Source organism: Phyllobates terribilis, unplaced genomic scaffold (genome assembly GCF_046119375.1).
Source record: "Phyllobates terribilis strain yellow unplaced genomic scaffold, ASM4611937v1 Scaffold_2__4_contigs__length_985480577, whole genome shotgun sequence".
NCBI lineage: Eukaryota > Metazoa > Chordata > Amphibia > Anura > Dendrobatidae > Phyllobates > Phyllobates terribilis.
This window is the reverse complement of record NW_027362762.1, coordinates 583,555,063-583,571,193: the sequence shown is the minus strand read 5'-3', so window position 1 is coordinate 583,571,193 and position 16,131 is coordinate 583,555,063. Positions and strand designations below refer to the sequence as shown.

The following is a 16,131-nucleotide window of genomic DNA, read 5'->3' as shown; positions in this document are numbered from 1 at the left end:
AGAAATTGACATGCGGGGATACTCTGGGGGTGTTAATAAGCTGCCGTGGCTGTATCCCTGCCATGTCGGAGTTAATATAAGGTGGAGGGAGTTAAAATACGGCGGCGGTAGGTCCAGACAGTCAGCGCTTCTGTGCTGAAACGGACACATCGCTGCGTATTCCCAGCTCCGGACACAGCGCAGGGCTTCTGTGCCGACAGCTTTCACTTGTCACAGAAGCGCTGCGCTGTGTCCGGAGCAGGGAAGTTCGCATCGCTTCTGTGACAATATATGAAAAGCCGGCAATTCAGCAGCGGCATAAGCCGGCACCCGACAATTTAGAATAGAAAGAATAGAGCTTCACACATAGATTAGATAGATAGAAACATGTCAGTCACATATATATGAAGTACAGTGACAGTGTTGGTTACTGTACTTGTCATTTAGTGTAAAGGATTTATTAAAACAAATATTAGTGTTTTCGTGCACCGTCTCTTTAAAAAAGCCGGCCGGCAATTCAGCATCTGTACCCGACAATTTAGAATAGAAAGAATAGAGCATCACACATAGATTAGATAGATAGAAACATGTCAGTTACATATATATGAAGTACAGTGACAGTGCTGTTTACTGTACTTGTCATCTAGTGTTAAAATAACGGATTTATTTAAAAAAAAATTGGCGTGGGGTTCCCCTTAATTTTAGTCTCTAGCGGAGGTTAAGCAGACGGCTGGGGCAGATGTTTGAAGCCTGGGAAGGGGGTAATACCCACGGAGCTTCCCAGGCTACTAATATCAGCCCCCAGCTGAATACCTAGCCTTTACTAGCTATTAAAATGGGGGACCCCCCAAAAAAATAGGTCCCCCCTATTTTAATAGCTAGCAAAGGCTAGGCAGACAGCTGGGGGCTGATATTAATAGCCCAGGAAGGGTGCCATGAATATTGGCCCCCTCCCAGGCTAGAAACACCAGCCGTCAGCCGCCCCAGAAATGGCGCATAATTCTGGCACTTAGCCTTGCTCTTCCCACTGCCCTGGTGCGGTGGCAGTGGGGTAATAGGGCTGGGGTTGATGTCAGCTTATAATGCCAGCTGACATCAAGCCCAGGTTAGTAATGGAGAGGCGTCTATAAGACACCTCCATTACTAACCCCATAGTCAAAGTTAAAAGAAAACACAAACACCCAGAATAAAGTCCTTTAATTGAAATAAACACACAATTCTTTATTGTTCTAAATTAAACCATACTTACCATCACGCCCATTCCAGCTGAAGCCAACGATCTCCTGCAAAAAAAAAAGTAAAATAATAAAGCAACCTCATCCTTACCTTTCCATGGTTCCCAAGACGGGTCCAGCTTTGCTACATCGAGATGACAGGCTGGACCGCAGCAGAACGCTGCCATCCAGCCTGTCATCCCGCAGACACTGAGAAGGGCAGGCATGCTTGCGCTCCTCAGTGTCTCGCTGTGACGGCATAAAGATGAGCCGACAATGAACTCAGCTCACCTCCTGGACGTCCGTCACTGACAGCGTGGGAAACTTCTACTGCGCATGCGGGGAGCAGGAGAATTTTCCCACGCTGTCAGTGACGTGCATGAGGTGAGCCGAGTTCATTGGACATGATCTCGGCTCATCTGGATGCCGTCACAGTCAGACACTGAGGAGCACAAGCATGCCTGCGCTTCTCAGTGTCTGCCGCATGGCAAGCTGAACGGCAGCGTTCTGCTGCGGTGCAGCCTGTCATGTGAATGTAGCAGAGCTGGACCGGTCCTGGGAACCATGGAGAGGTAAGGATGAGGTTGCTTTATTATTTTACTTTTATTGCAGGAGATCGTTGGCTTCAGCTGGAATGGGCGTGACTGTAAGTATGGTTTAATTTAGAACATTAAAAAATTGTGTGTTTATTTCAATTAAAGGACTTTATTCTGGGTGTTGTGTTTTTTTTAATTACTTTACTAGAAATTCATGGCGGTCATGTCTAATATTGGCGTGACCCCATGAATTTCAGGCTTAGGGCCAGCTGATAATGCCAAGCTGGCCTTAACCCCTTTATTACCCAGTGAGCCACCGCACCAGGGCCCTGGATGAGTTGGGTACAGCGCCAGAAGATGGCGCTTCTATGAACGCGCCATTTTCCGGGGTGGCTGCGGACTGCAATTTGCAGCTGGGGGGACCCAGAAAGCTTGGGCCTCCCTGCGCTGCAGATTCCAGCCCCCAGCTGCCTAGTTGTACCTGGCTGGACACAAAAATAGGGCGAAGCCCCACGTCTTTTTTTTTAAAATTATTTCATGAAATAATTAAAAAAAAAAGGGCTTCCCTATATTGTTGTATCCGGCCAGGTACAAATAGGCAGCTGGTGGTTGGGGGCAGCCCGTTCCTGCCTGCTGTACCTGGCTGGACACAAAAATATGGCGAAGCCCACGTCAACATTTTTGGGAAAAATTAATTACAAAATTAATAATAATTTAGGAACTGCATCTTTATTAACCCCTCAATTGTCATTTAGTGTTAAAATAAAGGATTTTTTAAAAAGAAAATTGGCGTGGGATCCCCCATCATTATAGTCTCTAGCGGAGGTTAAGCAGACGGCTGGGGCAGATGTTTGAAGTCTGGAAGGGGGTAATACCCCCGGAGCTTCCCAGGCTACTAATATCAGCCCCCAGCTGAATACCTAGCCTTTACTAGCTATTAGAATGGGGGAACCCCCCAAAAAATGACGTGGGGTCCCCCCCTATTTTAATATGTTTATGAGTGACAGTTTTCCTGCTATATACCTGCATGTCATAAGAATTTAAATTAAAAAAGGACCATGTTAAATTCAAATCTGTTTTTTTTTAATTTTTACCGGTGTTTGGTATGCGTTGGAAAAGGGGTAGTCTTATACGGTGAATATATCCTAAACTCTATATTTTAACAGGAAAGTAGGGGGGTCGTCTTATACACCAGGTCGTCTTATACGCCGGAATATACGGTAGATGAATTACCATATTTTGTAAACATAAGACACACAGTACCATAAGATACACCCCAAATTTTGGGGAGGTAAACAGAAAAAAATGTTTGTTTTTTCTTTTAATAAAAAAATTAACGGTAGCTTACCGGGAGAAGAGGTGGGTGGCTGCGGTGAAGAGGGTCACAGGGGGCAGGGTAGCTGCTGCAGGAAGCTGGCAGCAGCAGGAGTGGGGCGATGTAGTGGGCCCCAGCTGTGTGGCAAGGATGCGGGCCCTGGGCTGTCAGAAAATGTCAGCATTGAGCGGAAACCCCGCATTTTAACACTGATTTCCCTGCATTGGGCTTCGGGAAAATGGTCGCCAGAGCCCACCACTCAACATCGATATTTTCTGAAAGCCCAGGGCCCGCAGCGTCAGGACACCCACTCCTCCCAGTCCGGGTGCTACAGCTTCGCCCCACTCCTGCCGCTGTCTACCTCCTGCAGCATCGACCCTGCCACCTCCTGTGACCACAAATCCACAGCAGCAGCCCCTCCCCCCTGGTAAGCTACATTCAGATAAGACGCACCCATATTTTCCTTATTGGGGGAAAAAAAAGTGTGTCTCATAATCCGTTAAATACGGTATATGGCAGAAAACAGAGAAATTGAATGAATTATACTTATAAGCACCGCTGCCACGGAAATGACGTTAAACACCTCTAGTTGTAAAGAAAAGGATGGCAATATCCTTGGCCACAACATTAAAGGGGTTTTCCCACGAATAAAATTTATTTTTAATCAGTAGATCTCGGAATGATAATACATCCAGTTGTGGAAATTATTTAAATAAAATGTCCCTTTGCTGAGATAATCTCATAAATGTGCCCCTGCTGTGTAAAAACATTAAACATTGTTTAACCCCTTTACAACCCAAGGTGGTTTGCACGTTAATGACCAGGCCAATTTTTACAATTCTGACCACTGTCACTTTATGAGGTAATTACTCTGGAACGCTTCAACGGATCCCACTGATTCTGAGATTGTTTTTTCGTGACATATTGTACTTCATGATTGTGGTAAAATTTCTTCAATATCACTTGCGTACTAGATTTTGTGATGGGACATTGATCCAGGGAACTAGTTTGATTGCTGAATGTGGAGTTGGGTAGGATCTTTTCCCTTAATATGGGGCAATTAGCATCAGCCTAATGGGATTTGTTTTTTTCTCCCCAATCTCTGGATCAATATTATGTCATGTTATAGGATGAACTCTATAAACCTATGTCTCCCTTCAGCCATAACTATGAAAGAGTTCAGACTTTAGCAATTAAGAGACAAGCCAGAAAACTCCTGTCTAGACAGAGCAAGGACAGTAGCTGAACTGCCGCTCCTGTTCTGAAACAGTAGTGAGAAGAGTTACTAGTCCAATCCGAATATAGTTGCCTGCTAGGCAAAGTCAAGTCCAAAAGCATGAGGCAAATGAAGAGGAGTCCGGGCCCAGAGGCTCGAGGTCCTTTCAAATGGAGTCGATCCTAAAAGACACAAGTTGTGAGGACAGAGGCCAGTGGCACGGAAGAACGAGGCCAGTGGCACAGAAGCACGAGGCCAGTGGCACAGAAGCAAGAGGCCAGCGGCACAGAAGCAAGAGGCCAGCGGCACAGAAGCACGAGGCCAGTGGCACAGAAGCACGAGGCCAGTGGCACATAAGCAAGAGGCCAGTGGCACAGAAGCACGAGGCCAGTGGCACATAAGCAAGAGGCCAGTGGCACAGAAGCACGAGGCCAGTGGCACAGAAGCACGAGGCCAGTGGCACAGAAGCACGAGGCCAGTGGCACAGAAGCACGAGGCCAGTGGCACAGAAGCACGAGGCCAGTGGCACAGAAGCACGAGGCCAGTGGCACAGAAGCACGAGGCCAGTGGCACAGGAGCACGAGGCCAGTGGCACAGAAGCACGAGACCAGTGGCACAGAAGCACGAGACCAGTGGCACAGAAGCACGAGGCCAGTGGCACGAAAGCGAGACCAGAGAATCTGTGAATTCTAACTGGATAAACCTTACTATAAACCAGGGATGTCAAAACTCAAACACACAGATAGCAAATTAAAAACTTTATCAAAGTCGTGGGCCATCCAGTATACAGTATAATGGGCTTGACAAAGTCCTCCATACAAAATAGTGGACCCCACAAAGTACAGAATTATGGGCCCCACATAAGGGTCGCGGTTCTGGTGTCGTGGGCCAAATATAATCACCCTGTGGGCCAGAGTTTGATTTGTATGCTATAAAACTTCCCTTTGAGTGGTACATCTCAATTGTCAGACTAGCCCCAACTGAAGGAGCCAACTAATTTTCAATGAGGCCCAGCTGAAAAGCAGTTTCCATATACGAGAATGTGCAGCATTAACATAGTAACCCTCCCTAGAGATGGAGTAGCCAGACTTATCCTGGTCTGGTGAGATAATAGTGTGTTATTCACACACACAATGCTGACAAACATGAGACCACCGTATAAGCTAAATCTCTTGAAGCCCTTTGCAGCCAATCCACGAAAACAACCAAAGAGCAGCAGTCATGACATGAAGCAGCAAACTGAAATCATAAGATATAGCTCAGGAATGCAGCCTACTTTTAGCCCAGAGGTCCGAGGCCTAGCTTCTGCAACTGAGGCCCCAATAACTAGCTTCAGCCCAAGAGGCCAAACTTCAGCAAGAAGCCCAGCTTCAGCACAAAGGCATGTGGCTAGTGTCAGCCCAGAGGACTAACCCATTGAGGCAACATTTACACCTGTGTTGCCTCCACACACTTCCGTAGCTTTATTAAATAAATTAAATAATTCCACCTCATAACTTTCATCTCTGAATACACTTTAGAGGAACAAAAGGGGGCTGGTAATGCAGAGACCTCCATGGAGAGAAGCATAGTCACAACCTGGCATATTGCATTATGACAGATGGTGGAATGGCTGGCTGCTGGCTGAGAGACCTCTGTGTAGAGAGGTGTTCGTCCAGGACCATTTGACAGAAGAAAAAAAAAAGGCTGGGGCCTCCAGATCCCCGAGTCTGTACAATGAAGTTCCACAGGATAAGAGATCTTCACTCTAAGAGCCCGTCTCATGTGACTATCTCTTGTAGGGACAGGAAAGAAAAAGGAGGGGTGGTAGTGGCAGGGGCCTTTTAACCTCTCTATGATCCTGTCCTTGCATAAGTCAAGGAAGATAACCTCTTGGTGTGCTGTCTCGAGGGACATACCGGAAACAATGTTTTCCAAAGTGTCAGGTTCCGTTTAATAAATTATTAGAATATATTTGGCCACATTCACATTTTGAGTTTTAGTTTATTGCATTGAATAGCCATTCTAATGAATGGGTCAAAGAAAAAAAAAGTGAGGCAGAGATGTTTGGGGCACTATTTTTTCCCCTAAAGCAGTGTTAGGCTGTGTGCCCACTATGCGTTTTTTTAAGAGTTTCCGCAGCTGCAATTCTACTGCAGAAACGCTTAAAAAACGCTTGGTAGAAGGTCTGCAATGTTCCCCAATGATAATCCGCATGTGCTGTGCACATGCTGCGGAAATTTCCACTGCGGACTATAATTGTGGAAAACTGAGCAGCACTACCAATTATTTTGTGTAATCTCAGCGTTTTCGCCGCCATTGACTTGCATTGAATCGCTTAATATCCGCATGACTACATGTGCACATGCGGATATTAAGCGATTCAATGTGCGGATGGTACCCGGGTCTTGAGAAGAGGAGACTCTCCTCCAGACCCGGGTACTATAGAACCTGTAAAAAAAAAATTAAAATAAAAAATATACATTATACTCACCTTCTGATGAATGACTAAATGACGTCATGGCAGGTCCTTTTACACAACCGCGAGACACTGGGAAGACCGGACGCATCGGATAAGGAAACCGGGTGCCATCAGAAGGATAGTATAATGTCTTTTTTTTATTTTTTACCATTTTTATTCTTTTTTTCTAGCTAACTTGGTCACACTGTATAAAATCTATGCCGGTTGCATGGATTTATATAGTGTGACCAAGTTGTCAAGCACTTTCCAAGTGATGCTAAAATCGCCTGGAAAGAACATGCGGAAATCCATGTGAAAAACGCTTCACTTCCGCTTGCCCCTGGCAGGAAAAACGCATGCACAATCCGCATGCACAATCCGCATGCACAATCCGTATGTACAATCCACATGCACAATCCGCATGCACAATCCGCATGTATTTTTTCTGCCAGGTAGATGCAGAAACACTCAGGAAAAATCTGGAGCATTTCTGCATCGTGGGCACATAGCCTTAGTCTTTTTTTTTTTGCTTTTTTTTCCCATGCAGAGGTGTGTGTGTTGTATTGCTGACATTCCTAATTAATTAACTGATTAATCTCTGTATATCGACAACTGCATTACACTGTATGCATTGTGAAATAGATGGCCATAGTATCCTTTAAAAGTAACGAATATAAATTAGTAGTATGTGAAATAGAGAAATTTTTTAAGCGATTCCTACCACAAATCGCATTTTTATTTGTAGAAAAAAATGCATCAACTATTGTGAACACTTTGATATGTTACAGAATGACATGTATTAGTCTCTCAAGTGTTTGTGAAGCGGTGTCCACTTGAAGCAAAAACACAAAAAAAAGAAAAACATAATTTTGCCACTATTTAACAAGATAGCGGCAAACACTTTGTGGTTCTACAACAGCAAAAAATAAAAGCAACACAGCCAAAGGAGTCAGTTTCTGCTTACATAGAAAAGAGGGTTATAGCTGACCCCCTTACCTTACACTAGGATAGTGAATACACAAAAAATTAAATCAGATATCAATGTACTAGCAGCCCGAGTTCCGAAACAAACACGTTTCGGAAGCTAGAAAAGTGTGCTCTGCATAATAAAAACTAACTCAAATATGTCTATTTACTTTCAGCCTTTTAACACGACAAACAACAAAGTGGTCATAATTAATAAATTTGTAAATGGCATTACGGAAAACAAAAATAAAATTTAGAAGATTGCAGAGACGTTCGCCAAATAAAACTTCATATTTTTGGAACTACTTCAAATTAAAAAAAAATAATAATTACATTTCTGGATCCCCCGCATTTAAATATGTATTTCATAAGCAGCTTGATTCTGAGTTGTAGCATTACGTTTTGAGTTAATCAGAAAAGAACAGATCAGCAGAAGCGGTGTTGGTAATGGCAGAGCCAGAGTAAATCGGACTCACCTCAACATTAAGCTCTTTATGTAGTAAGATGTGTCGCACAATACATAAAATGTAGAAAACCAAGAACAAGACTTTTTTCACGTTAATTTATTGATAGAAATTTTATTTAAACAATAAGGAAAAATACTTTTGTCTTTTTTTCAGTTTTTCCAAGCATTTAAGCCCAACCCCCCCAAATCCCAAGCACTCTTCTGCACACTCGTCTCATGCATGTCTGACCCTGAGCACACACCCTACCTACTGAACGCTCACACCATAAAAAAATACATCAAACAAGGAGCTTTTTTAAGCCAAAATTATATCTGTTTATAGATACTTCATATATATTTTCTCTTCGGATATATGACTTGAAAGCATGTTCCTACAAAAAAAAAACCTTTAAGGAGTTTCCCAAACATTGATCTAGATTCCTCAACATTACAAAGAGTAAAATATTGTGGGGAGCAAATATAAAAGGCATTTTCCTATTCTGTACATTTAAGACATATCAATAGAATATGCCATGCATGTATAATAGATCAGAGACCCCTTTCAATCTAGAAAATGTGATGCATGCCACCATCTTGCTGAGAGATGGCTGTACATGCAAGTCGCTCATCGCTGATTTGTATGGGAGCTCTAAAAATTGCCAAACAAACATGTGGTAGGATAGCTAAAAAGTGACAAAAAGCGCAAAATAAGGCATGACCAGGGCAATAAACGTAGATACTATGGTATTGCTGATCTAGCCAAGTTGTGTCAGGCACAACTCCTATGCAGCTATAGATACCAGCAGCTGCTCCGTAGGCTGGAATACAACCAGCAGTAAATGCAATAATAAAAAGAGATTTATGGATAATTCTACTGCGTTGCTGTTCAAGAAGATATCCAATAGAGATGATAGTGTTGAACAAAGAGCAGTTTTAAAATTCGATGCGTTTCAGCGTTGAATAACCTCATCAGGAAAAAAAAACACAACCTTTTGTTCAACTCTGAAACGAGTAGTTTTATTAAACTGCTCTTTTTCCAACACCATCACGGATATCTTTTTAACCTGCAGCACAGCAAAATTATCCATATATCCCTCTCTACTATTCCAAACAAACATGCTCGGCAATTTTTGGAATTCCAATATTAATGAATGTAGAGAGTAATAGATGTGTACTAGTTTCTCTATTCACAGACACTTTCAATATGGTGCTCTGCTATTAACAAATATGGAGGCCCAAGCACTGAGATCAGCATTTGTAATATAGTCATGTAAAATCTTGTAGATATGTCAAACGTATGAGATGGCAATACCCATGTAACTGTCAGGCTGTGAACAAGAATTAAAAAAAAAAAACGAAAACAAAAAAAACCTGTTGGGAGTGAATTTGAACTGGTCGTGAGAATTACAATCTTTTCTGTGATGGCAGTCCTAATTTTCAGATAAATTAAGCAAAGCGAGTCAAGAGGTAACTGCTCTGAGTACCACAAACACAGTATCTATATGTCACTAGAAATATGTTCACAAAGAGCTTAACTGACCGGTACCCTAAACCCACCCTCAAAAAAACAAAAAAACAGTTATTCAAATATACACTTTATTATGCAAAAACTTTCCTTGAAACAATCATCCCAAAGAGTCCTCTTCATTGATGGACATTTTTGTTGGATTGTGCATGTAAATACAAGCACTTTTACAATTTACTGCTGATTAAAATTTGCAGCCATTTTTGAGAAAAAGCTTTTCTTACCTTTAAAGTTTGTTGCCTAGGAAAGCAACCATTGCTACGATTTAGCTTGTAAGCACTTGACTGAAGCTGGCCAGGATTAGGAGGCAATAGTATACTGCTGAAATCCTAGCCAGCTTCAAAATAGAGTTTACAAGCCATATAGAAAAGAGCGTGTATCCAGAGCACATGTTCTGCTGTCTAGCACTAGTGGTCGGTCTCCAAACAAATGAACTGAAAATGTTAATAAGCACGAAACTGCTTGTATTTCCAAGCACTATCCAACAATGCTCATGTGTGAAGATGGGAAAAACCCTTTAAGGGTATTTTCAAAAATAGATTTTTAACAGTGTAAAACTATGAGAAGAATTACCACTAATCCCCGCCTGATATGAATGCTTAAAAGCGTCCCTGTGGATGCTCCGAGAAAGTATAGCAACTACTATTTCCTAAATTCTATGCTCTCAAAATTACTTGCTTTGAGAATTTAGTACGATAACTCTGGAGATTCAAGTAACTTACATTTACAGTACAGGAAAATTTGGATGGCAGGGAATTCACTTGTTTATGATATTACAATATGGCTTACAACTCTTTCCTGTCCTATATATTTGTAAATTGTGATTCATACAGGCATAGAGTTTGCCAATGTGCTGTGGCCTAGGGAACTCTATACTACATGAGAGAATACCCACAAAGAAAATTTATTTTATGGCAACTTCCATAAAAATTCAAAGCATAAAGCCCTGTTATTCAGCGGCCAATGTAAAGTGGCAAGCAATTGAAAGTTACTCCTGTATATGTATTGTAAGACACATACCACATCTATGTAAGTGGATAATCTCTCTTCCCACTGGAGCATTAGTATATATAAAGGAAAAAGAGAAGACAAAAGAAGAAAAGGAAAGGTAAACAAAAGTTCAATAAGATGTTCTGGTGGAAATCTTCCACTACCAAATATGATAAACTCAGGGCTTTTAGCAATATTTGCAACATGGGACTTTAAGAAATTAATCATATGACCATTTTCACTATATTAAAAAAACAAAAACACAACAAAACACCTAAATTAATAAATTGTTTGAAATATGTAAAAGTGCAAAACCTTAACTTCTGGATTAAATCATCAAATTGTTGGTAATCCTGCATTAAACAAGTTGAAACAACTGATTTAGAATTCTATGTTGACCTCCTGCACCTGAATAGGATAGCATTTTGCCTGTTTGTTCTTGGTTGGGGTGTACAGTCTGTGCAACAAACTCTTGAAAAGAAAAACGCAGCACCCAGAATCCAATTCACAAGGTCACTAACGTCACTATCCCCACATGTTCTTCAGTAGCTATCTTGCAGAAGATGTCCTATTTCAGGGAGTGTGAAGAGGACAAAAGGAAATGGAGAAAAATAAAGCTTCTATTTAGGAATTTCCAAAGGGGTAAGGCCCGTGCACACCCTGCGAAAAAAAAAAGTTACACGTGTTATACACTATTTACGTGAATGCGAACAACACACACACACATATATATATATATATATATAATTAAAATATATATTTTACACACATACAGGTGCTTCTCACAAAGTAAGAATATCATCAAAAAGTTAATTTATTTCAGTTCTTCAATACAAAAAGTGAAACTCATTATATAGCGTCATTACAAACAGAGTGATCTATTTCAAGTGTTTATTTCTGTTAATGTTGATGATTATGGCTTACAGCCAATGAAAACACAAAAGTCATTATCTCAGTAAATTAGAATACTTTATAACAACAACATGAAAAATGTTTTAAAATCCAAAATGTTGGTCTACTGAAATGTATGTTCAGTAAATGCACTCAATACTTGGCTGGGGCTGCTTTTGCATCAATTACTGCATCAATGTGGCATGGCATGGAGGCAATCAGCTTGTAGCACTGTTGAGGTGTTATGGAAGCCCAGGTTGCTTTGATAGCAGCCTTCAGCTCATCTGCATTGTTGGGTCTGGTGTCTCATCTTCCTCTTGACAATACCCCATAGATTTTCTATGGGGTTAACCCTACAATGCGTATCGGGGTCTTTTTGGCCCCGATGCTTACTTTTTTGCCATTATCTGCAAAATTAATTTAGTTAGAATTTTGAAACTCTAGGTATTCCTCAAGTATATCGTTGTTGGTAATATCCAGTTCATATCATTTTTTTGATAGGCATTTGGGTGTAACAATGCTTTTTTGGGGAAAAGCACATCTGTACGGAACGAGGGCCTTTTAGGCTTCTGCTATTTTTATCATGTACTCAGCAGTGTTTGAGTCTCAAGATACTTTATTTGTAGTCAGGGTTGCTGCTGGAGTGGACAGGGGGTGGATCATGCCATGTGAGCATGTCATGTGATTTTGAGAGGGAGTGATCAGGCCTAGAAGGAAGACGTATCGCTTCTGCAAAAAATAAGTACTGGAAAAATATCTCAAAAGAGGAACTTTACGCATATATTGGAATTTTACTGCTGGCAGGGAGTCAAAAATCGTATGATGTTCCAATCAGAGAAATATTTTTGGACCCACTTTCTGATCCACACTATAAAGCGACAATAGCAGTGGACAGATATGAGGAAATTAGAAGAAACATTCAATTTGATGATAAGCGAACTCGTGCAGCGAGGTTCCAAACAGACAAATTAGCCTTTATCAGTTATATCTGGAACATATTTATCAAAAATTGCACCAAGCTTTACAATACTAATAAGAACGTTACAGTAGATGAGCAACTTGTACCCTTCAGAGGACGTTGCAAGTTCATACAATATATGCCCAGTAAACAAGCCAAGTATGGAATAAAAATCTTCTGGATGTGTCATTCTGCAAATTATTAGGTCATAAATGGGCTTATCTACTGTGGCAAAGAAGTTGATGCACCAGTACAGAAAGATCTAGGGTCTGAGATAGTGAAAACACTTGCTGTACCAATACACAATTCAGGTAGAAACATTACCATGGACAATTATTTTACCAATGTTGCGCTGGGCAATTTTCTGCTTGAAAAAACAGTTACACTTGATGGTACTATGAAGCCAAACCGACAAGAAATTCCTCAAGCAATGAACCGCAATCCACAGCAAACACTTTGAGTGTCTTTGGTTTCAACAACAAAGCGACACTAGTATCTTACAAAGCGAAGAAGGAGAAATCCATTATATTACTCAGTACCATGCATTATGATTGCAGTATTGACCGCAATAACAGGAAACTGAAACCAGAAATCATCCTGTATTACAATAAAACTAAAGGAGGTGTAGACAAAATGGATGAAATGGTGGGAGAATATTCATGCAAGAGGCAAACAAGAAGTTGGCCTGTAGTAATTTTTTTCAAACATGCTTGATGTAGCAGCCCTGAATTCATTCATTATTTATACAGAAACTCATCCAGAATTCCATGCAAGGCGGAAGGACAGGAGACGCCAATTCTTGAAGGACCTTTGCCATGAACTTGTAACGCCTCACATGATGGAGCGAAGGCAACATGAAATGCTTGCCAAAGCAAACTAAACAAGCAATGAAACGGTGTGGCGTACAGTTTCAGGATATTCCAGGGCCAAGAGAAAGAAAATGAAAGCGTTGTTTCATTTGTCCAAGAAACTTGAGAGGAAAACTGAGCGATATTGTACCACTTGAGGGGAAAATGTCTGTAAAGAACATTCTTCAGAGAAGATAACATGTGAAAATTGTTTGGAAGACCAATAAAATTGAAAAGAAAAAGTTAGAAAAGAAATGCAGCTACAGCTAGTTTACTCTAGATTTATATACCTTTGTGTGTTTTTCATATCTTTGTTTGAAAATTGGAAAAAAAATGTTGTGCATTATGCATATCTTATTTTGCAATTTTGAAATAAACTAGTAAAAGTTATTTATGTTTCTACTAAAAGGCCCCCGTTATGTAAAAGTGTAGATTTGTGACGTCACGCATGCTAGGGATAAGATCAGGCGAGTTTGCTGGCCAATCAAGCACAGTGATACTGTTGTTTTTAAACCAGGCATTGGTACTTTTGGCAGTGTGGACAGGTGCCAATTCCTGCTGGAGAATGAAATTTTCATCCCCAAAAAGCTTGTCGGCAGAGGGAAGCATGAAGTGCTCTAAAATTTCCTGGTAGATGGCTGACCTGACTTTGGTCTTGATAAAACACAGTGGACCTACACCAGCAGATGACATGGCTCCCCAAACTATCACTGATTGTAGAATCTTCACACTAGACCTCAAGCAGCTTGGATTGTGTGCCTCTTCACTCTTCCTCCAGACTCTGGGACCTTGATTTCCAAATGAAAATTTGAACTCTAGGACCTTGTGGAGTGTGTCAATGACTGCTTTCTAGACATCTGTCAAGTCAGCAGTCTTCCCCATGATTGTGGAGCCTACTGAAACAGCCTAAGGGACCTTTTTAAGCAATTAGTGAGCCTTTGCCAGTGTTTTTTGTCAATTATTTCAATTTACTTAGATAATGACTTTTGTGTCTTCATTGGCTGCAAACTTTAATCATCAACATTAACAGAAATAAACATTCAAAATAGATCACTGTTTGTAATGACTATATAATGAGTTTCACTTTTTTGAGTTGAAGAACTGAAATTCTAATTTTGTGAGATGCACCTGTATATCTATCTATATATATATATCTCAATCTATCTATCTATAATATAACGGGAGATGCGTCCGTCGCCTCTATAGACTGCGCAAGCGCCTGCGCAGTCTAACCCCAGACAGAACACATCAGCCATTACAGGTGACAGGTAAGAGGAGTATATGGCACCAGAGATACGTGGTATGCGTAGGTACTAGTGTTGAGCGAGTATGTTCTATTAACCCTTTCGCAGAGTATGCTCGGGCCGAGCTCCGAGTATTTACAGCTGCTCGGTGATAAGGTTAAATCGCTCACGTGTGCATGATTTGCAACTGTTTGACAGCTTTATTACATGTGAGAAATGTCTATTTCTTACACATTCCTCACATGTAATAAAGCTGTCAAACTGTCGCAAATCATGCACACAGGAGCGATTTAACCATATCACCGAGCAGCTATAAATAATCGGAGCTCGGCCCGAGCATACTCGGACAGAACATACTCGCTCAACCCTAGTAGGTACTGAACGCATAACGCGGTCTCCGGCGCCATAAGCACATACCTGACCAGGAGGAGTGTTGCTGCGGCGCCTCTGTTTGGGCTGGGGAGTGCGTCGTCATAATCGGCGCATGCACCTTGTGCTATCAGGCACCATTTTAATGAAGACCCATTTGAAGTGCGTCTTCACTAAAATGGTGCCGGATATCGGGCTATGCAAGCGCCGATTCCAGAGCCAATTTTAGTAAAATAACTTAGGTGACGAAGTGCAGGGAAGCGATGGAAAGGTGAGTAGGAGTGTTTTTTCGTTTAATCGATGGAGGAGGGGGGCTGCACAAAACAGGATGGGGGAGGACAAAGCAGGATGGGGGCACACAAAACAGGACAGGGGAGCACAAAACAGGAAAATCACAATGTCTTATTTGGAAAGAATTTTTTTTTCAAATTTTGGTAGAAAATAAGTATTTGGTCAATTACAAAAGTTCATCTCAATACTTTGTTATACATCCTTTCTTGGCAATGACAGAGGTCAAACGTTTTCTGTAAGTCTTCACAAGATTGGCACACACTGTTGCTCGTATGTTGGCCCATTCCTCCATGCAGATCTCCTATAGAGCAGTGATGCTTTGGGGCAGTCGCTGGGCAACAAGGACTTTCAACTCCCTCCAAAGGTTTTCTATAGGGTTTAGATCTGGAGACTGGTTGGGCCACTCCAGGACCTTGAAATGCTTGTTATGAAGCCACTCCTTCGTTGCCCTGCCGGTGTGTTTGAGATCATTGTCATGCTGAAAAACCCAGCCACGTTTCATCTTCAATGCCCTTGCTGATGGAAGGAGGTTTGCACTCAAAATCTCACGATACATGGCCCCATTTATTCTTTAGTGTACACAGATCAGTCGTCCTGGTCCCTTGGCAGAGAAACAGCCCAAAGCATGATGTTGCCACCCCCATGCTTCACAGTAGGTATGGTGTTCTTTGGATGCAAATCAGCATTCTTTCTCCTCCAAACACGACGAGTTGTGTTTCTACCAAACAGTTCAACGTTGGTTTCATCTGACCATATGATATTCTCCCAATACTTTTCTGGATCATCCAAATGCTCTCTAGCAAGGTTCAGATAGGCCCGGACATGTAATGGCTTAAGCAGGGGGACACGTCTGGCACTGCAGGATCCGAGTTCCTGGGGCGTATTGTGTCACTGATGGTAGCCT

The 16,131-nt window shown here is 41.6% G+C and overlaps 1 protein-coding gene across 1 annotated transcript in view; it reads right to left on the bottom strand.

Moving 5' to 3' along the window:
* Window positions 1-10,160: 10,160 nt before the first annotated feature.
* ILRUN (inflammation and lipid regulator with UBA-like and NBR1-like domains) overlaps window positions 10,161-16,131 on the bottom strand; it is a 199,160-nt gene continuing 193,189 nt past the window's right edge. Inside the window, exon 5 of the mRNA XM_073666449.1 lies at window positions 10,161-11,286. Within this exon, the coding sequence (XP_073522550.1) occupies window positions 11,251-11,286 (36 nt within the window). The 3' untranslated portion in view covers window positions 10,161-11,250. The remainder of the gene's footprint in view (window positions 11,287-16,131) is intronic.